This window comes from Sceloporus occidentalis, unplaced genomic scaffold (assembly GCF_023333645.1).
Source record: "Sceloporus occidentalis isolate IW3139 unplaced genomic scaffold, rSceOcc1.0.p SCAF_129, whole genome shotgun sequence".
Taxonomy (NCBI): Eukaryota; Metazoa; Chordata; class Lepidosauria; order Squamata; family Phrynosomatidae; genus Sceloporus; species Sceloporus occidentalis.
In genome coordinates, this window is record NW_028317109.1 from 520,855 (window position 1) to 544,217 (window position 23,363).

Here is a 23,363-nt window from a genome sequence, read left to right on the forward strand (position 1 = left end):
CCATTTCCTGCTGTTTCTATACACATTATCGGGGCTTTTAGGGCTGTAGAACCCTGCGATGCCCTCATACCCAGCAAACATTCTGACTCCTAGAAAAGAGGGGCGAGAGATATTTGGGGCCCAAAGAGAGAGAGTGCCTGTCACTCATCCTGACTACAGACAACGTCCCCGCCCCCTCTTGCTTCTCCAAGACCCGTGACGTCACTGGCGTGCGCCCTCCCCCGTGACAGAGTCGCCCCTCCCGAGGTGGGCGGGACGCAGCGCTTGGGCTGTCAGCCTGTCAGTGCATTTAACCTCCTGCTCGCTGGATGGATGGCTTCCTGCTGTATGTTCGGTGCTGACGGTAAAACCGGGGGAGCAGAGCGGGGAGCGGGGAGCGGGGGGTGCACTGGGCCCCAAAGCAAAAGCGGGGCCCCTCCGCACTGTCTGAGCATCCTTACTGGAGGGGGTGTGTGTGTGTAAATGGGGTAAATGGCAGGTGCTGTCTGCCTCGGGTGTCCTAATATGATTAACCCTTCCGCTGTGGGCTCATAGCAATGCACTATAAAAGCAGTGCTGGTGGTAATTACGCTAGTACGGTAATTCTGGGTATTGGTATTTGTCCACCAGCAGCTTGTCAATCACCAGCACCTCAGTTGCTGCTGAACCTCTTGCTCAGATCTTAGGATGGATTTGGGACCTTTACTTATGCAACAAGAAAATCTTGTGCTGGATATATAATCTGTGCATTATATATAAAATATACACTGAGAGGGTGCCGGCAAAGTCTATGTTTGTATGTCCTTGTTTTTGACAGAAAATCAAATTTTGTTCATTAAAATAACATGAAATGGGTCAAATCCAGCGCAGACAGGGTTAATGCTGTAAATTACTATTGTAGCTGGAAATGGCTGATTTTTAATGGAATTTCTTTATAGGTGTACAGAGGCCCTTTATCACTCCCATCACTCCTGTGTTCCAATGGCCCTTTATCACTCCCATCACTCCTGTGTTCCAGTGGCCCTTTATCACTCCCATCACTCCTGTGTCCCAATGGCACGTTGTGTTCGCTGATCCAAGTTTAAGGTTAAAAGGATAATTGATGTCTTTTTAACTCTTTTGCTAGTATGCAGCTCAGTGAACCCAAACTTCTGAATGGTAGTGTGTGTGTGTGTGTGTGTGTATATATATATATATATATAGTTATCTGCAGCAATGTGTTTTTCTAGCATTCTTGCAGTCTAAATCCTCGTTTATTGTAAGAAATATAAAATGCTGTTTTTCTGTGTTTTTTCGCCTCTTTCGCGCGGGTCTGGCCGCCGGTGGGCGGCGTAGAGGGTGCCGCGTACGGTTACCGTGTAGATGTGTTTGCTCTGCGGTCACCGTCTCGGCTCTTCTGTCTTTTGGTTATCATAGTAACTAAGTTGTCAAAAAGTAACCTTTTTTTTTTTTTTTTTTTTACCCCCAAAATAATTTGTTAGTTTAAAGTTTCGAAAATATTTTGTGTTTTGAAGCTTGCTGGCAGTGAAGGGGTTAAAATGATCTTATTTGCTGTTTTCTGGGGGGGGTCATTGTGCGCGGGGGTGGGGTTTAGGGCGCTGCGCGGCTGGATGGGTGGGAAGCAGGAATTATTAGCATGCGTAGCATGTTAAGGTGCAATTTATGAGAGGGGGGGAGATTTAACACTTTACACGCCGGAGCGGTGCTACCTGCAGCATGCAATAGGGTATTGAGCCTTCGTGGAGGATGTTGTCGTATTTGGTTACTTTGTTTAAAGTTTACGGTTTGCTCTGATTTCAGTTTTAAACAGGCCACTGACGGAGTAGTTGACGCTTGACACGCATGCGTGTCAGTGGTGGCATTTAGCGAGGGTTTTTAAACCTTTCTGTACTCGGGGATCGCCCGTTGAAAGGGCTCTTCTTCGATAAAAAAGGATTGCGTCACAAGGCTGACCACACGTCTCACTCGGTTTATATGATACTTTTTGTTTTGAGATGGTGGTAGGTGAAGGGAACAGCCTTCCAGCGGAAGTGGTGGAGGCGAAAACATTGAGGGTAATTTGAACATGCAGTAGTAGCCCAGGAGAAAATGGAGTCCTTAGTTGATACCTTTTATTGAACCGGTAAAGGAGGTTACGTAAGCCTTTGGGACCTCAGAGGTCTCTTCTTCAGATGGACTCTTTTTTCTCTGTTGGCCCAATAAAAAATAATCTCAACTTCAACTAAAGACGCTGTTTAATCTCGCCAGCCCTGTGCAGTGGATGGATCAAAGGAATTCATGTATTGAAGTATACATTATACAGGGCCGGCCCGGCCCCTCCCTGTTGTTGTTGTCTCTTTGAATGCAGAGTGAAGTCAGGGAGCTGAAAGGGCAGGAATCTAAACTCCCAGTTAAGCGAATCCACGCCGACTCCCTGCTTGTTTTGTGTCAGTAATTTTCCATCCATCTGGGTGATGATGTCATAGTCTTTATCAGAGGCGTGAATAATGAGCCGTGTGATCTGTCCCATGTATGTTTAAATTCCCTCGCTGTATTAACCATTACCACTTCTGCTGGGAGGCTGCTCCGTTTATCTTCTGCGGAGTAACCTTGATATAAAGATTTCTGTGTTTTTTGTTTTTGTTTTTTTCTTTCTCTACTTGCAGTTCCATGTCGAGCCACCAGGGTGTTTAGTGTAACAATGGAGGCATTTACACCATGTCTGGATCCTTTAAAGGGTGTCTGTACAGATAATATACATTTCCTCTCCTTCCTCCACCCTTAAAAAAGCTGCCAGCAATTTAACAATATGGTGGAGATAAGACAAGGGGAGGAATAATCATGCAGATCCCGGTTTGTTTCCAGTCTAGTGGAGCTTCCAAAGTCCTCCTCGATCTCCAGCGGCCCCAGCGATCAGGGGCAATCCTTTTGGCCGAGTCCCATGGAGTCTCTGGCTGGGGGTGGTTCATGTGGCGCGCGGGTGTGTTGGGGGGCTCATTGGTCTCGTGTTCCGGTTCTCACGCTCGGGTTCTTTCTGTTTCCCGTCCTCGCAGGCGGCTTCCTGGAAAATGACCGTTGGGGACTGGGCAGTTGGCCGTCCTGAAGAAGACTCCCTCCGCTTCGCCCGCTGTTATTACCCCGGCTCCGGCGCTCCGGTAACGTTTTGTGTGGCCGCTGCACCAATGCCTCTGGACTACGGTGAGCTGAAGGGAGCAACTGTTTGCCGTGTGTGTGTGTAAGTATGTTACTGTGTGTGTCACACTCTGTGTGTGTAAGTATGTTCGGGTGTGTGTCTCTGTGTCTGAGTGTAAGTATGTGTGTAAGTATGTTCGGGTGTGTGTCTCTGTGTCTGAGTGTAAGTATGTGTGTAAGTATGTTGCTGTGTGTGTCACACTCTGTATGTATGTTACTGTGTGTGTGTGTGTCACACTCTGTGTGTAAGTATGTTGCCGTGTGTGTCTGTGTAAGTATGTTACCGTGGATCACGCTCTGTGTGTGTGTAAGTATGTTACGGTGGGTGTGTCTGTGTAAGTATGTTACCGTGGGTCACGCTGTGTGTGTGTGTGTAAGTATGTTGGTGTGTTTGTAAGTATGTCACCATGTGATCCGATCGGGTCCCGCGATGCGCTTCACTCATCCTCCCTCCCTGACACTGCGCTCCGAGAAGTGATGTCATTTCCAGGCTCACTTTTCTTTACTTTTTTGATTAGTAATTTATTACTTTTTTTTTTTTCTCTTATCTTGACAGAATTCTCCTTTTTTGACCCCAACGATGCCTCGTGCCAGGATATTCTACATGACCCCAACACTTCCATTCCAGAGCTTTTCGCCATCTTAAGGCAGTGGGTCCCTCAAGTCCAGCAGAACATCGATATCATTGGAAACGAGGTAGTAACCGAGGAAACGTCTGAAATTAAGTGGGGTTTTTAACCTCTTCTTTACCACAACTTTTTATTTTTATTTTATAATTCTTTCCGTACTGAGAGCTGTAGAAGCCGTCATCTAGTCGTCCGTTTCTCCTGCTGTAAAGACTCAAAGCTTAATCAGTCGTTGGTCTCGTCTTAGATTCAGGAGCCGTACGTCTGTCCCATGCATGTTTAATACCCTCACTGTATTACCCTCTACCACTTCTGCTGGGAGGCTGTTCCATTTACCAACCACCAATGAAGCAGTTTCATTGAAGATCTGTAACAATCAAAGATCGGCTAAAACAGAATCACATTTTTTCTGATCTTTCTTTTATATCCTCGCTCAAACTTGCTCTCCGTCTGCGTGTGAGTTAATTAGAGCTATAGAACATGTTTTGTAGCAAACTCTAAATATATTTGGCTTTTACCTGCGTATCGCTCGCCTCTTTCTTTTTAAAAGGCGCAGAGAGGGTCTTACGCCCCGGGCGGATTCACGAAGCAATTTGAGGCTTACATTTTTTTTTTTTTTTAGTTTTAATTTCCTGTGCCGTCTTGTTTGCGCAGACTGACAAAGCTTGATGAAACGAAGCACTTCCTGTAGCGCGGTCCGTCGGCAATGTCATCCCTCGGAAACGAGAGCTGATTAAATTGGTTCCACCCTGTTTTGCTCGTGTTGTGCCAGTACGGCAGACATGATGTCCGCTTCCTACTGCCGTATCTACACAGTACGGTACGGTGCACTATTTTCATATATTTTTAGGGTTTAATTTTTTTTTTTAAAAGACTTGAAAATATTTTCTTGGATTTCGCTCCTGGAAGTCGTGGAAACCGGTCTGATATTTTGACATAACAGAGGAAAAAGTTAACAAGGGGGGATATAAGCCTATAAGCTGATGAGAGGGTCCCTCTTTACCTAATGTAGGAGTAAAAGATCACCGTTTGAAACTAACGGCTGCCCCAAGCCTCATCGCTGTTCCCCCCCCCAGATGGTTAAAAAAATGTGATGTTCCGTCCCATTGAAAGGGACACTCCAGCCGCCATACGCTGCCTCGACACATGTTTTCTAATGAGACTCCACCGTGAGCATAAAGCCAATCCCATTAATTGCAAAGATTATGTATTATCTGCTTCAAATAGCCAAACACTGGTTACATCCAGCAGAAATGCAGCCCTTAAGCTGCAGCTTCTACCCAAGGCAGGCAATCTTTAAAAAACTTTTTAAAGTACTCGTAAAGTTATTAAATATGCATTCTTCCCAGTTGAAGCGTCCGGTCCCTTTAAGCTCCTTGCGGTGTACGCTGATTTTGTAATTGGCCGATTATCTTTGGCTTGGATCTGCTTTTATTTTATCTGTTTTTACTTTATGTGCCACCTGTCCTGTTATCTGCCCGGCGTGCCTGCCCTCCAAATCGCACACAGATATTTATCCGATTTCATTTCCAGAGCCCTTAAAGTACTGAGGTCAGCAGAGACAAAACCAGAAGCTACTAAAACAGGTGTTCAGCATAAATAAATCCCCGTTCCCCGAGCGTCTAGAAATCCTCCCCGATTTACCGATTACATACATATGTTATGTTCTAAACAATCGTCGGGGCGTTCTGGGAACCGGTCGCCGGAAGCCGGTAATGCCGACGGGATATATGGCCATGGACCAAGGAAATTTGGTTTTTAATGGCCAGACCCCTGCCGAATTTTCGTAAATATCCATAAAGTGGTTTTAGTCACAATGTGTTTGGAATGAAGCGCAGACGCCGTGTTTGGAATGAAGCGCAGACGCCGTGTTTGGAATGTAGCGCAGACGCCGTGTTTGAATGAGTTTTTAATGAGCATCAAGTTTGTGCAAACAGTCGATTAGCGGAAATCCAATGCACAAAATAACTTAAAACGTAACATTGTATTTTTATATAAATACCCCGTCTTTCTCTTGGGTGTTGTAGGGTGTCGTGTGCCGTATGGACAGACCCACCGTGTCGCTAAGATGTTGGTAGACAAACCGTTCTAAATGCTTGTTACTTTACTATCAGTTTATTTTCTTCTGGTCCGGATGGATTCAACAACTGTCTTTTTTTTTTTCCTTTTCACTTCATACATCACATTCAAGAGTTTGGGGTCACTTTCACGGAAAACAAGGACATTTCTGGCTTTTATGTTATAGCCTTTTAAACTTAAACTTGGATCAGTGAACACATCGTGCAATTGGAACACAGGAGTGATGGGAGTGATAAAGGGCCATTGGGACACAGGAGTGATGGGAGTGATAAAGGGCCATTGGAACACAGGAGTGATGGGAGTGATAAAGGGCCATTGGAACACAGGAGTGATGGGAGTGATAAAGGGCCTCTGTACGCCGATGAAGAGATTCCATTAAAAATCAGCCGTTTCCAGCTACAATAGTCATTTACAACATTAACCCCGTCTGCGCTGGATTTCTCATCCATTTCATGTTTTTTTAATAGACAAAATGTGCTTTTCTTTCAAAAACAAGGAAACTTGTTACCCCAAACCTTTGAACGGTGCTGTGTGTAGTTGGTATCCTGAATTATTTTGTTTATATTTTTTGGTAAGAAATGTATTTGCTTGCACAGAAGTGGGATACAATCTGGTGGTCTGTACTTCGCATAGAGGCTCAAACAGCGAGGGGGTTTAAACACGCGTGGGATAGACATACGGCTCCTGAATCTAAGACGAAACCGACTACCGATTACAGTTTAAGTCTTTACAGCAGGAGAAACGGGCCACTAGACGGGGGCCGAATGGGGCCGATCCGCAGGCAGGTTCTGTATTTATTGTGGCAGGAAGAGAATGTGTATAAAAGTACTTTTAAGATGCAGCCTTAGGTGGCGTTACTGTATGAGACATTAGATTGTCCCTGCATTTCGGGGCTTGGTCCCTGTGCTTTGTAGCCGACAAGATTTTAATCTATAGCGTTTAATTTGCTTCCGTTAATGACATAAAACGAACCGCTTTGTATTTCAGATTTTGAAGAGAGGCTGCAGTGTCAATGACCGCGATGGATTGACGGACATGACCCTCTTGCATTACACCTGTAAATCCGGCGCGCAGGGCATCGGTAATAATTCCTCTAATAATCAGACCCCCAGCAAACCGAATCCCACGTGCTCGGGCTCGATTCTAACCGCCAAATGGCTCGATCGACCGTCTTCATGGTTTTATTTTTGCGGCACTTGTGTAAGTTGAGGGCTGGTTGATCTCGCGAGTTACCGGATTAAGTCGGGAAGGAATTTTGCCTTTTTTCAGGCTTCAATGTGGGTTTTTATCCTCTTTTGGATCAACAGCAGGGAGGAATTCGATGGACTGGTGTCTTTGTGTTGCTGCTGTTACTATTAGGTTATTAAAGAGCCATAACCTAAAACTAGTCGAGACGTAAATGTAATGTAAGGTTTTTACTTGAGCGTGGATGATAAGTGGAACAGGCTCCCAGCCGAAGTGGTAGAGGGTAATACAGCGAGGGTATTAAACATGCATGGGATAGACATACGGCTCCTGAATCTAAGACGAGACCAACGACTGATTAAGGTTTGAGTCTCTACAGCAGGAGAAACGGGCGACTAGACGGGGGCCGATCTGCCAGCATATTCTTTGTTTGTCTGTTATTTATTTTTAAACCCGTAGATTAGGTCTCATGCCGGTTCTTGTCATGATTACTGGTATCTCGGATGGGATGTCGCGTGTCCTGGATCAGATTGTTGCTGTATTGTAGAATATACGTGTTTATTGTCGGAATCGTTTGTTGTTGAGTGATACTTTTTCGCGACTTATTTTACTTCTTTTCACTTCCAGGGGATGCGGAAACATCTGCCAGGTTCGCCTCCCGCCTCATCGGGCTCGGTGCGGATGTCAGCCTGCGGAGCCGATGGACCAACATGAACGCTCTGCACTACGCCGCTTACTTTGACGTTCCGGAACTTATTGACATTCTGTTGAAAGCCTCAAAGCCGAAAGGTAACCCCCCCCCCCCCCCCAATCTGATCTTACAGTAATTTAAATACTTACGGTGCTTCTTGGCGTGAGGTCTGATATCTCTCTGCCCCTTTAGGTGTTTTTTCCAGATTGCAAATGTTCAAAGATTCTATCAGTAGCGTTTTTGTCCCCCCCCCCCCCCCTGCCGGTGAGGGGTCTGGGTCGCTGCTGGTTCCGCTTTGTAGAAGAATACGGTACAGGAATAGATGCTGGGATCGGCGATCTCCCCGTTAAAGATTGACTAGATCTTTAATAATAAATAATGCATGTTCGGACTCGGGCAGATGAAAGCTGCGTTTTCTATAAATGTGTTGCTCGCGGTTGGCTGCTGACACCCCGCTGCCGCTATCTGTTTCTCTTTTAGATGTGGATGCCACCTGCCATGACTTTGAATTTGGCACGGCTCTGCACATTGCGGCTTCCAACCTGTGCCTGGGGGCCGTGAAAAGTTTGCTGGAACACAGAGCCAATCCTGCCTTCAGGGTAAGAAACGGCAGGAGAATGCTGTGATATATATATATATACGCCGCTTCCAAAATGTAACATGTCTGCCACCTTCACTACATGAGATAGGTATACGGCTCCTGAATCTAAGAGACCAACACCTTTTTTTTACCGGTTGCAGTTTTTGCCCCCATAATATAATGTTTTTAGACAGCTGCATATCAGCCATTTGTATGAGGTTCTCGCTCTGTTATCTGATCCCCAATCTACTAAACAAACCCCCCCGACTCCTTATCATACTTTCTGTGGGGAACAATAGAATGGCTCAGTCTTAATCATCCAGTCGGACTCTCTGACTAATGAAAGTCTATGGAGGAACGGACTTCATTAGCATTGCCATAGGGCATCAGCTCAGTGCGGTGTTTGAGCCGGGAAAGTCCCCCAAAATATCACATGACTGACAACAGTGGCAGCCTCCGGGTCTGTAGAGTCTCCAGGTTTTTCCGTGGCGGCCGACAGTGTATACAGCGCTGGATTTATTTTTATTTTTTCTTTCCTTTACAGGATGATAAAGGACGTATCCCAGCCGACGTAGTCCCTGACCCCGTCGATATGCCCTTGGAGATGGCCGACGCGGCTGCCGTCGCAAAAGATATCAGGCAGATCCTTCTGGATGCGATGCCCTTGTCTTGTGATCTCTCCAAGCTGTTCTTTCCCAACCACGACGGCGTCTCTGGAACGGCCGCTCTACAGGCAGCCGGTCTGAAGCTGGGAGACCGCGTACTGATTGCCGGACAGAAGGTACAAGAAATAAAAGAACCATTATTTTTTGTTTTTAATAAAAGTAATTATCATCAATCTCAACCAAAATAACTTATTATAATAAAAAATACTACGACTAATAATAATAATAATTATTTTAGGAAATTATATATAAATAGTGATTCTGACGCAAAGTTTGCAAAGTGGTCTTAACACATGAGCCGAATGAATAGCCCTGCTGTTTTTGTTGTTAACGCCACTTTTTATCACTTTTTGCATTAATCGTCGTGTCTCCAATACACTTTATTTTGTTTTGTAGTTGCTTCCGATTGCGTGGTGGTTTTAGTTTATTTAAAGCCCCATCAAATGAATTCATTAATACAGAGAGTAGAGCGCGTGCTACGATGCGCATGTATGTGGCCACAACTCCCGTGGCAGTCGACTAGCTGATGGCTGGCTGGTTGTCATAGGAGTTGTTCCATAACAGCTGGTGAACCCCATATTAAGCTGGCGTTGTACTACAGGCTTGACATTTAAATCCGTCCCGAGAGCTAGCGAGTGGTCTGGGGAGGCTGGGATCGGGGGCAGAGTTCGGTCCAAGTTATCCATAAGTGCAATGACTGTGGAGGTAATAGAATTAACCCCGAGAGGGGCTACAGGATCCAACTGTATTGTTCAGACAGCCTTTCTATTTGCAGAGGACTTCAGGATTATTAAGTCCCTCTCTTCAGTTGTCACTGACAGAACAATAGAATTTTATTTTTTTGGGGATTTTTAATGTCCCAAGTGCATAACTTTACATTTATCAACATTAAACTGCAGCTGCCGCGCTCTCAGTCATCCTTCAGTGCAGCAGCAACAATTCCCGTTTAAGAGCTGAAATGCAAACCCTTCTTGTTGATTCTTTAAATTTTAATAATAAGCGACACTTTTCATTGTTCCCAAAGCTTAGAGCGCCGACGAGTCGTCTCCGTTCGATAGAAAAAGGAATATTTTAGAATTTCAATTTGTGACAATTGTTCCATTTGTAAGCATGTAAATATTGCACTTTTTAATGTTTGTTTATCCTTTTTTTTTTTTTATTTTTTATTTTAATACAAGCAGCCAAATGCAGGCAGTTTGTACCGTGAATGTAATTATTGGTAAACCGCGTCTAGACGGGGAAATAAACGCTGCGCGGGTAATTGTCTATAAGCCTGTTAGACAAATAATTGTGTTTTCTAAGTCTTTTGTCCATTTAAGGAGGGGGGGGGGGGGAAGCGAGCAGAAAACAGAAGGTAACGAGTTGTATGTCCGAGGACGGCAGCCAGTAACATCCAGGCCTTATGGCTGACCGTCGGAAGTGCGGTGCTTAGAATGAAATCATCACAATGATTGTTTGTCCAAAACAAACCCCGTGACTGCAGTTGGTGTCCTCGTTGCAGCTGTACGTCTCGCCCCGAAACGTTTGTCTAAATGTTATTTTCCTTCTGGGGAAAGCATTGGACGGTGGAGTTTTCATAATGGCTTTTAGAGTTAAAAAAAAAAAAAATACATGTATATTTTTTTTTTTCTTGCAATTAACAGCATTTTTTTCATTGTCCTGCTGAAGTAAACAAGGTTTCATTTGGTTTCTGATGGCGGATCGAACGGGTTGTGTTCCAGCGTCTGGTTTTCAGTCTTTTTTTATTATCTTATGATATTACTGCTCTTTGAAATCTCTTAATTATAAGGACAGTTTAATGTCCCAGACATCCCCGCTAATGCATACCAAGTGCCCGCTGTTCTCTCTCTCTCTCTCCTTCTCTTAAAGCTGGGGTCAGCCAGAATACAGCATGAAAACTTCCCATAATCCTTCAGTCAAACCGAGCAGGAGTATGCCTCCCAACTGTCCCGCTTTGCACGGGACAGTCCCGCCTATGCCGCTCTACCTCTGTAGAGCTTGTGGGGGGATTCGGGAACACAACCCCACGATCGCGATTTCATCTTCTGGTTTGTGCAGTTCTTCGGTTGGACACTAGGTGGCGATGTGACTTAAGTATCAGATGCGGAAAGCAATGTTCATCTCAGCCTAGTTCTCGCAAAGCATCGGACAGTCGGCAGCTATGATTGCGTTGGTATTCTGTGCCTGGCGGCACACACCATCTTTTTAAAGGGCACAAAGTCCTTCCTGAACGCCTTGATTTGGTAACCCGTCCGCCTTTCCGCAGGTCGGCACATTGAGATACTGCGGACCCGCGGAGTTTGCGTCCGGACAGTGGGCCGGAATAGAGATGGATGAGCCTGACGGCAAAAACGACGGCGGCATCGGCGGGATACAGTATTTTAAATGCCCGGCACAACACGGTGAGAAGGAGCTGCGTTTAGCAGAGATGGGCTTTACTGGTTAACCATTAAACTCATTTAAAGCGCACCGCGTGATATCCCTCCCAAATCCCCCACGGCAGCTGCAGTCAGTCCTGCGATAGTTATGTGCGCTCGATGTACATTGTACAGCGCCATCGAATATGATGGAGCTATATAAAACAAAAAATAAACCAGATAAAAATAGAACATTCACATTGGCTGTACCAAAAATATAGCCCGGCTGGCAGCTGAAATTCGGGCTATTACAGCATGTTCGGCAACGCATGGCGGTAGCTTTCTGGATACAAGGGTTAACTGTCTGTCTGCCCCCCCCCCCCGCCCGTCTACCTTCTTATATTCACCTAATTGCCCCGTGTTCCCTCCGCCAGGTATTTTTGCCCCTCTCTCTAAGATAAGGAAAGCGGTGGAACCGATGAAGACGTTTATTAGGAGCTCCTCCAACCGATCGTCTGCTTCTGCCAAGACGCAAAAGATCGACCTGAGCCGAGTAACATCGAAGATTAACACCGGTGAGGCTGGGGGTGCAGGGCACCTAAAATGTTAGAGCAAGAGGCCATCATGTAAAACTAGAGGGTCAGAGGCTTTTATGTGGAACAGCCTCCCAGCAGAGGTGGTAGAGGGTAATACAGTGAGGGGATTAAACATGCGCGGGATAGACATACATTTCTGTTTGGGACTAAATGTAGTGGTTATGTTGGGTAATTAATGTGTTGGCATCTGGGAAGCCGTCCAAACTTTCTTTTATGCCTGTTGAGAAAAATATTGGGATGTATTTTACCCTGGGGGGGGGATTATAGCGGCGTTTCAGCCCCCCTTTAAGTGCGTTTTAGATTAACGTGTTCTGTATAAATTGACAGGACTGGTTCTATCCAAGAGAAATTCCACCAACGAGTCTCTCCTGAGCACCGACGAATCTTCGCATCCAAAGAAAGGTAAAAGATTGACCCCCGATGTGCTGCTGTCCAGAGGGTGCCTGAGAAAAATAGAATCGGCCCCCGTCTAGTCGCCCGTTTCTCCTGCTGTAACGACTCAAACCTTAATCAGTCGTTGGTCTCGTCTTAGATTCAGGAGCCGTATGCCCATCCCATGCATGTTTAAATCCCCTCACTGTATTACCCTCTACCACGTCTGCTGGGAGGCTGTTCCATTTGTCCACTGCCCTCTCAGTAAAGTAACTTCATTACATTCCATCTAATCCTCTGATCCTCTAGTTTTAGATCATAGTCCCTCGTTCTAACGTTTCTCCTCCTCTGCTCATTGCAGGATAAAGAGTTGTTGTCCTCTCTGCTCCCTGCATCCAGTCACTGCTGGCTGAGGTTCATGGGAGCTTTAATTGTTAACATGAAAGTAAATCCGTAACCTTTTCGTTATCTACGTGCTGAATTACACACAGCGTTACCAGTAACAAGTGATGCAGTTACCATGGCAACCAATAGAATGTTAACACATTTTTACCCCTTCTGACTCCCGATTCGCTAAGCGTAGCGAAAGGCGCGATGTTCTCGTTGGCCGCGTCGGCCGGTGAACGCGTGTCTGTGCCGTGCGTCCGCGCATGTTTGTCGCTGTCCATGTTTCTCGAGCCATGTCCCGCTCGCTCGTTTCAGCTTTCTACATCGGATCCAGCAGCTTCTCCTCTTCCTCCTCTTCCTCCAACTCCTCCACGCTGGAGGCAAAGCCGCCCCTCCCCCGGCGTCCTCCTCGCCAGCGGAGCGCCGCTAACCGCACCTCAAACGCTCCGTTTAGGGCAAAGTCCTCTTCGTTGCGAAGCGTTGATGGTATGGCTCCGAACCCCCCCCCCCCCGTGTGTGCGATAAATGGTCACCCCTTGTTAGCATGGTGCGTGTGTCGTGTTCACGTGGAATGGCCGTGTAACGATGAGAAAAGCACGAGGAGCTCTCTGAAACCCGTGGAAAATATAATTTTTTATTTATTCTAAAAAAATAGTCAATTCTTTAATCCGCTTGTAAATTTAATTTAAATGAAAAACTCTTTTTTTTTTTTTTTTTTTGTAGAGCAAAACCTGTCCTGTTTAACGCTCCTCCCTCTAAGGCTACCTGAACCAATCGGGTTCCACCAAAGAGTCGAGCAGCATAATTGGGGGCGGGAATGATTAGCTGGCTCCTCCCACTAACCTACAGATACAGTTTAGTGCCGTTACACGGGGTTAAAGTATATAATGGTCCGTGACGTCTATCGGCGCTCTAATTGGCCCGCCGGTCACATGATGGAGTTAAAATAATTTCAAGGGCTGAGGATGATGAGAGTGATCAGTTTTATAAATAGTTTTCCACGCGGACGGAGTTTCTTGTGGTTTTTTTCACTTAAACGGACCTGGGTTTCCTTAAATCAGCTCAACCCCCCCCAAAAAATGCAATTTATTCGGTAATTCTCTGATCTGGTCCCGTTTAAGTCGTCGTCGGACGCGCTGAGCTGCTTTAAGTCTTTTGTGTTTGTCACGTTTGTGTAATAGACCGTAGAGTCCTGTGTGGTCACGCGGTGTCCGTCCGGTGCGGTCCCGGTACCGGTGCTTATTCCTCATCCGTTTTTGTTTTTTTTTTAGTTTTTTTATTTATTTTTTTTCCAGACTCGCAGAACCGCCCACCGTGCGTCGGAGGTCCGGAGCGCGGAGACTTCCAAGCGGGGGACCGCGTGCTGGTGGTGGGACAGAGGACGGGCACCGTCCGGTTCTACGGGAAGACAAGCTTTGCACCGGGTAAGATTTCATTGGATCTAGAAGGTCAAAGGTCAATGTAAGGAAGTTTTACTTTACTGAGAGGGCGGTAGATAAGTGGAAAAGCCTCCCAGTAGAAGTGGTAGAGGTAAAAAAAAACCCAGTGGATTTCAGAGCTTTACAGCCCTTACTGCGAAGAACGTCTTCCCTTTCTAAGGAGGAACGGAGGCTCTCGTGATCACGGCGAGCGCCTCCTCTGCCTTTATTGTTTGAAAAGAGGGTTTGGCGATTAACCCCTTCTGTGTTCTTTCTGCTGCATTACATGATCACGTGATCACTATCGATGTTTTCTCTGATCTCTGTGCGTCTTTTTGCAGGTTACTGGTGCGGCATCGAGCTGGAGAAGCCTCACGGGAAGAACGATGGATCCATCTCGGGCGTCCAGTACTTTACCTGCCCTCCCAAGCATGGGATTTTTGCACCTCCTTCCAGAGTCCAAAGGTGAACAAAAAAAAAAATCCACAAACGCTCTGTCCCATGAAGGGTTAAAAGACTGCTATCCCTTTTGCACGTGTCTGTTTCCCAACCCAAATCTTATTGCCCCCAACAGGGCAAATTTTTGCCAAGTCCAAGCCGGCCCACAGGGATTTGTACAGCAGATAGTGTTTTTTAAAAGAAAAAATATACTTAATTCTCCATGTTGACAGGAAAAAATATTATAGTATGCATACATACATACATACATACATACATACATTATATATAAAAATACACGTGTGCGTGTGTGTATATAAATACCCGGGAAAATATAAATGTATTTAGGGGCAGTTTCCTCTTTGCCTTTTGTTCTCACAAACAATAGTTGTGACGCTATTTGATAGAAAACCTCGCGTTTGAGTGTTTCTTGTTTCCTTACCCGTGTTCTAGCGTGTGATGCACATGTATGTTCTCCCGCATGTTTACCTCCCACCAGAATTATCCGCAGCGATGCTCGCCCCTTTACACCGCGAGCCGTTCTCTTTGCCGCTCTGACCTTAATTCGTGATGTTTATCATCTTTTATCGTAGGGTCTCTGGCTCATCCGACTCGCTGTCCGAAATCCCAGTAAATAAACTGAATTATTCCTTCCCAGGTGGGTATTTCTGGCTCTCTGACCGGTGGTGGTTGTGCAGATTTTGACATTTCTGTTACGTTTCTGAAACCCCGCTACAGCTACAGTGTGTGATATTTACAGGTTTAAGACGGAGTTACAGCTCCTCGTCCGCCTCCCACAAGGAAGCCGACAGAAGACACTCTTCCGGAAGGTATTTATCGCCATGGGGGGATGGGCATCTTGGTTACATACGCATTTAGTGGTGGCTGCGTTATTGCCGCGGTGTATAGAACCGAAGACAACCAATAAATTATCTAAAAACGTACGGATCGAAGTGATGTTGATGGCCCAGTGGGGCAATCCTGTTCCTTTTATATATATTTGTGTATGTGTGTGTGTATATATATATATATATATATGTGTGTATACCTTCTTCATTATAACCGACCAAGCATAGACCTTGCGGCCCCCATTATTCTAGAACTTCAGTAATGAGGCTGTGAATGTAGGTTGCTCAGCTTTGTGGGAGTTCTTGACTTGTCCACCTTCAGACTCCCGGGACAGGGCATTCTCGGACCCGGGACGTAAAGGCCTGAACTAGCCACGATATTTGTGGCCCAATGTCACATTTCCTGCCCCATTGTGCCCTTTCCTGCCCTTTCGCTGCAGAGCTGACACTAACATCGGCTGCAGCCGAGTCGCGCAAGACCCGCTCCAACTACTTCTGCTGCACGCAGCACGCTGCAGGTACAGAGCTTCTGGAAATGAAACGGCGACGCGCTTCGGATCCGTTTTCCTGCCTTTCTCGATGCCCAACGCGTTCTGTACTCAATTCCCCCAATCTGAACTGCAGCCGCGCATGATGAACAAAGCAGCGCAGCGCTGTGATGTCCCGATGCCGCCGGCTGAATAAACCGTAACACAGCAGGGCTGCATTTAATGATTCCACGTTCCGATCTCAGAAGGCTTTTAGCAGCAGATAAGTGCCTGCAAACACTTTGAGGAACTTGTGAAGTGCGGCTCTCCTGAGAACGTTATGGGGGGGGGGCTGTTATTCTTACCAAAAATCCAACTTCTCCCGTATTCATTTGGTTGATCGGACTCTGAGCTGAAGGGCGGCTGAGTCTTTTTCTTGTGTTTGAGATTTACTGCGCTGGTCGACCCCGCATAGCGTCCTGCCAAGAAACGGGGCGACGGCCTGTAATAACCGAAACGCGCCACGCTGTCTGTCTCATCTGCCATACAGATGGTCTGTCCGGGTGGCTTCCCTTCTAGACATCTGTTCTGTTCTTTCAGATCGGTAAACGTGTTTGGGTTATGTTAATTTTTGAGTTTTGAGTCTTTACAGCAGGAGAAACGGGCAGACTAGACAGGGGCCGAATGGGGCCGATCTGCCAGCAGATTCTTTTTGTTTCTAGATATCTCCATAGCGTGGACTTGATGGGTCTCTTTACTGTGTAATGTTGACATACTGTGAGGGCGCGGGCTGCGCACATATCTTGAATCTACCTAATGCTGAGCTTTCTGGCCCCTCGGACAGGCCCAAGAAACCTGCTCTCCGTAGAAGCTGGAGCAGTTCGGCCACCGGCAGCGTTGGCGACGGCGGAGTGAAACTGCACAAGGGTTCCCAGGTATTGCTGACCAGTTCCAACGAGATGGCCGTCATCCGATACGTCGGCCCGACGGACTTCGCTCCCGGTGTGTGGCTGGGTCTGGAGCTCCGAAGCGCCAAGGGAAAGAACGATGGCGCTGTCGGGGAGAAGAGGTACTTTCACTGCAAGCCCAACCACGGGGTATTGGTACGACCCAGCAGGGTGACCTACCGGGGCATTAATGGATCCAAACTTGTGGATGAAGTATGCTGACCTAGAATCCCCAGGATCTCTAAAAAATAATAATAAAAAAAAAATAAAAAATATGTAAATAAGAATTATTAATCCCGAAATATCATTACATCATTTATTATTTCTTCACCGTGGCAAAAAAGGCAAGACTGATTCCTTTTCTGTTCCTTTGCACATTTTCTTACCTTTTTAATGACCCTTTTCAAAAAAATATATTATACGGACGCCTCTAACAACCTTAAAATGTTAACAATTGCAGAAATATATTTGGGGCAATTAAAGTGAAAATTTATGTTTTAAAACTTTTGAGTATAATACTCATTATACTTCACTCGGGACATTAATTCCGCCCTCTAGTACGTCAGACAAATACACCCCAGAATGTATTCTTTCTTCGGAAGGTGTAATCTGCATAGAAACCTTTTTGAGAAACATTACGTTTCTATGGGAAAAAAAAGTATCAACCCCCCCCCCCCCTATTTTTATGTTGCGTGACAATTACGTTTTCCTGTTATTTTTGTTTTGGAAAAAGAATTTAATGTTAAGATTTTATATTTTTTTCTGGAAAGGGTTTAAAAATAAAACATCACTAAAAATGTCTAATTTTCTATTTAGGTAACGAAGTGTTGATTTAGTAAGAATTTCCCTTTTTTATTTTATTTTTTTTAAAGAATTTCATTTTTTTTCTTTTTCCTGAAAGACCATTAACAGCTATTTGAATATAATCAGAATTCTATAAACGATGCAAACAAATATTAAGCTATTTCTAAATATTACTGTTTTTTTTTCATGCTGGGGGAAGAATTTTTTTTCTACGCCTATGTCACTTCCTGTTGTCTCTTGCTTCAACTTCCTGTTCAGAAGTATTCTGTACAGAGAAGAATTGGTTTCTACCCCCTTGCTGACAAATGGAGCAAAAAATTTAAAAATAGTTTTAGAGCAGCTTGTAATTTTTTTCTTTACGTTATTGCTTGGCATTTAATTATGGGGCTTGTTTTAATATAATTTAAAACATTAAATATTAGAGACGCGAGATTCTGGTTTTTTTTGAGTGTCGATAGTGGAAATGACGTACTCCGCGTGGAATGGAAAACAAAGCACTTACTGGATTATAAAAAGGGTTTTTAGTGTGAATGCATATGCAGCACTTTTCAACTCAAAAAGAATTAAAGAATGTATTTTCCTGCAGGGGAAAAAAGACTGTCGTACATTTTTTGTTTTTCTGAAAATGCAATAATCTTATAAATAAATAAATAAATAAAAAAATCTGCTGATCTAGTAGAATGGTTTCAAAATGAAATTAATAATATTTTGGTCTTAAAAGGAGCATTTCCTTTTTTGAAGTTTTGAAAAACTGACATTTCTGAAATGTGGAATTGTTCTGTATATTTGTAAGTGAATAAAGATGAAAAATGGAAATGGAACCTGTAAGTGTCAATTTCTACACTTGACATTTCTTTACATTAAACGAACCTATGATAAGTGTTTTTACATAATAAGTTGATCGATGTACAATGCTGTGCAAAAGTTTTCAGTAGGTGTGAAAAAAAAAAAATGTATGTAAAGTAAGAGAATACTTCCGAAAATAGTTCCGAAAAATGTTCATGGTTTATTTTACGTAATTTCACAAAAGGCAAAGAAAGTTAACAGAAGAAAAACCTAAGTCAGATCAATATTTGGAGGGGCCGCCCTTTGCCTTCATGGCCTTGTTCTTCTAGGTACGCTTGCGTGTAGTCGGGGATTTTGTAGGCGTGTAGTTAGGTTTATGATTCAAGAATTTATACTAAACGGGTGCTTAATATGTAGATTGAAACAGAAACGGCCGTGTATGAGGAATAAAACTGGGTGAGGAAGAGCCAAACCCGTCTCACAAGGTGAGGTTTCTGGAGGCCGTTTAATGCCAACAGTAATATACAGCGGCAACACCGAGCACAGCAACAACACACAGGGTAGGGATACTGTATGAGAGATCAACCACGGCAGAAATTCCAAGGCAGACCAGGGTTTCCAGATGTTCTGTCCAAGCTCTTCGGAAGCACAAACACGGGCAATGTTGAGGACCATAGATGCAGTGGTCGAACAAGGAAAAAGGTTTAAAGTGAAATGTTACACTGAGCTGTTCTATGTATAGACGATAACTCGAGTGCACCATTAAAAACACCAGGTTTTCTAAGCAGCTTTCTCCTTCGCAATGGTAATAAATCCCTTTAACTGTATCTGTGCTCTTTGTGTCAAGTGACTACTGAATAAAATTGGAAAGTTAACTTGACAAAATTGGTAAGAGACAACATTTGTCATGGTTAATTATTATATGCAGGGTCTGACCTTTAATAAGATGTTATTTATAACCCTGTAAAAGGCAGGTCGGCATATTCAGGGGGAAGGGATAGATATTTACCTTTAGGAGAAGCTGCAGCTCTGGGGCAGTGGTTTATTTTTCTTGCTGCTTCAGTGCTTGCAGGTAGCCTGTAGATACAGAGTGATGGTGCTTACCGGTCACCAAGAAAGCAGACAGAATACGTCTTCTGAAGGATGAACGGTTCTGGTGGGCGTTTCCAGGCCTTTTATTCACGAATCAGCATGGGCAACGGAAAAAGATAACTCTGCAAAGCTGACGCCGGATGTCTGGTTCAGGACATAACAATGAAAGGTGCTATATTAGCATCCTTATTACATAGAATAAACAGATTAACGCGCCTGGGTCGCACAATATTAAGAGTCCTATTTTTTTGGATCAAGCCAAGATCTATGGGAGGCATAGTGTTCAAATAGTCTGATTTCACAAAAAAAATTAAACCCGGCCACCATGCTGGCAGCATCAATACACAAGGGGGGCAGCTAGCAAGGTTTCAGCATGTACTGGCTGACTTGGCATGATTTTTATACCCAGGCAACCAGTAAATGCTGGAACCTGATAATGGGACTGTGATTGCTGTTAGCAGATTGCTGTTAGCTGTTAGCAATCACACTCCTATCATGCCAAGTCAGCCAGTACATGCTGGTACAGGGTGGCTGTAAGTGCAGACCCCATACTGCTGGCAGCATCAATACACAAGGGGGGCAGCTAGCCAGGTTTCAGAATGTACTGGCTGACTTAGCATGATAGGAGTGTAATTGCTAACAGCAATCACAGTCCCCTCATGCCTAGGTTCCAGCACTTACACATCCATGCTAACACACACACACACACACAGACACACACTCTCATTCATTCATTCACACATTCATTCCCTCACAGGCATACTCATTCAAACACACTCCCCCACCCTCTTACCTGCACTACAGCTCTCTCAGTGCCGATCACAGACTTCAGCAGGGAGCGCGGCCTCCCTCGTTCTCTCCAAGTAAGCAGCAGGGCTCTTGTGATCCTGGCTGCCGATCTAAGGCGGGCCGCACCTCGAGGTCACATGTTGGACGCCCCTGATATAAAAAAAGACATTTACGACTCCTACTTCATCCCTTCTACTAAACCGTACGACCAGTGTCTGGAGACCCCATGATGTATTGGAGAAAGGTTTGCTGGATACAAAATATCAGGAAATGACTCTCTGGCTTGGGGAAGAGAAGAGAGAGAGGGGATAAAAGAGGCCATAATCTAAAACCAGAGGGTCGGAGGATTGGATGGAATGTAAGGAAGATTTACTTTACTGAGAAGGTGGTAGGTAAATGGAACAGCCTCCCAGCCAAAGTGGTTGAGGTTAAGGGTATTTAAAATTGCATGGGAGAGGCCAAGAACTTATCGTCCGTCCAATTCTATCTTTCCATGTCTTTTGGCTCACAGACGGAGGGTATTCCGGTAGCCGGTTATTAGGCACCATCTCTGGTCGATGGCCGAGCTCTCCCGAATACGCCTGTAATGCTGCCGGCTTCTCGTAAACAAACGGAATTGAATTTGCAGCAAATATTTGAATGGTTTGATTTAAACGAGATGATCCTTGTCAATCAGGATTTTGATGAGCAAAATGTCCAATGCAGATTAAATTTTAGTCATTATTGTGTAAATAATGTTTTATGAATATTTGCTTAACAAATTGCATTTGTGGTATAGCCTTTCCCTGCAGAAAATAATAAAAAAAAAGAAAATATTTTGTGGGTTTTTAATTAATTTTTTTATTTATAGACATTTTCTATAAGATCTCAGACCCTTTCCAGTAAAATATTTTGGGTCTGGCATAAGCTCATTAATTCAAATTGAAAGCTTTGGGGGAAGGCTTTTCTTAATTTAATGGGACTGATTTTGTAATATATAATATATATATATATTTTTTTTTTTCAATTAATTTTACTTTTTTAAATTAATTTTGAATGTCTTACATGGAAACAAATGAAATGCTTCTGTTTTTGTTCTCTGTCGTAAAATTCATTCTGAACTAAAAATCAGCATCTCACAGCTGTTCAGAAACGAGAGGGTTAACTCCTTCAGGACCATAGGTTTTTCATACCCTAAAGACCAACGTATTTTTAAAAACATTTTTACCATGTTTGTTTTCCATATTTGATGAACCCGAGCAAATTGTTTTGTTCCGGGACAAGTAGGGCCTTCATTTAAAATCATAGCAATACATAAAACATAAAGATAATTAGTGCTGATATGCAAAAAAAAAAAAGAAAATACTAAAACTTTTTGCAATTATTTAGAATTTCTGCTATGCCGTGGGTACCACAGCTGAACAATGACCTCATTTATGTTCAGCGACAATCCCTGATTACATACATATTTTTTATGTTCCATCCCTAACATATTACCATATACAGTGAAGGAAATAATGAATTAATCCCCTGCTGATTTTGTACGTTTGCCCACTGTCAAAGCCATGATGAGTCTATAATTTTAATGGTAGGTTTATTTGAACAGAGACAGAATAACAACAAAAAATCCAGAATTAACGCATTTCAAATGTTATAAATTGATTTGCATTTTATTCTGTATTTGAGTAAAATTTTCAATTGATTCTCTGTCATCCGCTTGCATGGGGAGCATTCAGAGATCCCAGGGGGTGCAGACCCTCCTGGCTCTCTTCTCTCCTCCCAAGGCTTTCGGGTGGGTGTCGAATATTCGTGCAATAACGGTGTACCAGCACCTGTGCTGAGCACCATCATACATGCTCTGTAAACAGGAGGCCAGCAATACTTGCTTCTGCTGATGAGAGAGGCTACGGCATATCATAAGGGGCATCCTATCACCTTTTTTGTATATATACCGTATGTCCACAGGGGCATTAAGTGGTTAAACCAACATTCTCCAACACAAACTGTTTACAGGTTTAGAGGCTCATTCACCAATGCTGGAGTTTGCAGGAGAGTTAATTTCACCTGCTTTTACTTCACTCCGCGTTATAAAGTGTTGACCTCCTCCAGTTGATGGAAGTGCGAGAAAAGCTCACATGCCCTCACCTGAAACATGCAAATGCCCCACGTCCACCAGTGTTATAAAATGTATAATAAACAAAACATATGATAGAGTATAGAATGTTTATTGAATTCCATGCGGTTTGACACACAACACATATACATTACAAATAGAGTTATGGATACAAAATAGTTATATTTATATATTACGTATATATATACTGTATATATATATGTGTATCATACATATAACAGATATTTTCCCTGAAGATCTCAGGCCCTTATGAATTATGTTGCATAAATATCTTTACAGAGAGCAGGTATTGTGAAAGGGACTGTACACGATGGACGTCTTTAACACCCAATTTGTTTCAGACACAAAAGAATGAATCTTAGTGATTCAACATAGGGTGGAGCTCTTGGATGGGTATTGGGGCGGTTTATAATATAATATATGTATTTATCCCTTTTGTACATATAGTAGAAAAACAAGTAGAGTCAGCGATATAAAATAACTTTATTTTGTTATTCTTCTGATTATAAGGCGTTTCACCGTGTAAAAGAACAAGAAATCCCCAATAGGCTCCGCTTCTGCCACATATTGAATGGTGTGAGAAGTGGCATTTTTATATTCATCCTTCCTTGTTTTTGTTAATAGACTGTAAATTTCACAATGTGTATCAATAAAATATCCAGCCCAAAACATTTCTCTTATGGAGGCCGCCTCTAGAGTCTGCATAGACTGAATGTTGGACAGAGGAGGTCCCTGGAAGAACTGATCTATTGAGTCCTCTCTTGGCCGCCGCTTCTGTTTTTCGGCTAAAACAACTGGATTGTCAGACATCATTGTGGAAAAAAGCCTGATACCATCTTATTTCTCCCCAAACTCTGCCGCTTTTTCCCTTTCTTGATGCCATAGTTAGACAAATGGTGGTGGATGATACATTCCCTTGTATGATTATGGCTTGCGCCCCAGTTGCTGCTTTTCCAGGAGAAAGGGTTAATTT

At 44.0% G+C, this 23,363-nt stretch overlaps 1 protein-coding gene across 1 annotated transcript; it reads left to right on the plus strand.

Annotated features, from left to right (window-relative positions):
- Positions 1–1,973: 1,973 nt before the first annotated feature.
- LOC149281660 (CAP-Gly domain-containing linker protein 4-like) lies at positions 1,974–17,028 on the plus strand. The gene is made up of 16 exons (XM_089499096.1): positions 1,974–2,033; positions 3,012–3,156; positions 3,707–3,846; positions 6,843–6,936; positions 7,668–7,829; positions 8,212–8,330; positions 8,856–9,092; positions 11,243–11,378; positions 11,768–11,908; positions 12,257–12,331; positions 13,004–13,174; positions 13,984–14,112; positions 14,448–14,571; positions 15,138–15,202; positions 15,305–15,374; positions 16,704–17,028. The coding sequence occupies exons 1-16, from the start codon at positions 1,974–1,976 to the stop codon at positions 17,026–17,028; spliced, it is 2,193 nt and encodes a 730-aa protein (XP_089355222.1).
- The last annotated feature ends 6,335 nt before the right edge of the window (positions 17,029–23,363 follow it).

Bases quoted from the DNA above. Each gene is read 5' to 3' on its own strand.
- LOC149281660 (XM_089499096.1), top strand. From the start codon at position 1,974: ATGGTGGTAGGTGAAGGGAACAGCCTTCCAGCGGAAGTGGTGGAGGCG. The intron at 3,157-3,706 runs GTGAGCTGAAGG...TTATCTTGACAG, and splicing joins ACCAATGCCTCTGGACTACG to AATTCTCCTTTTTTGACCCC. The intron at 6,937-7,667 runs GTAATAATTCCT...TTTCACTTCCAG, and splicing joins ATCCGGCGCGCAGGGCATCG to GGGATGCGGAAACATCTGCC.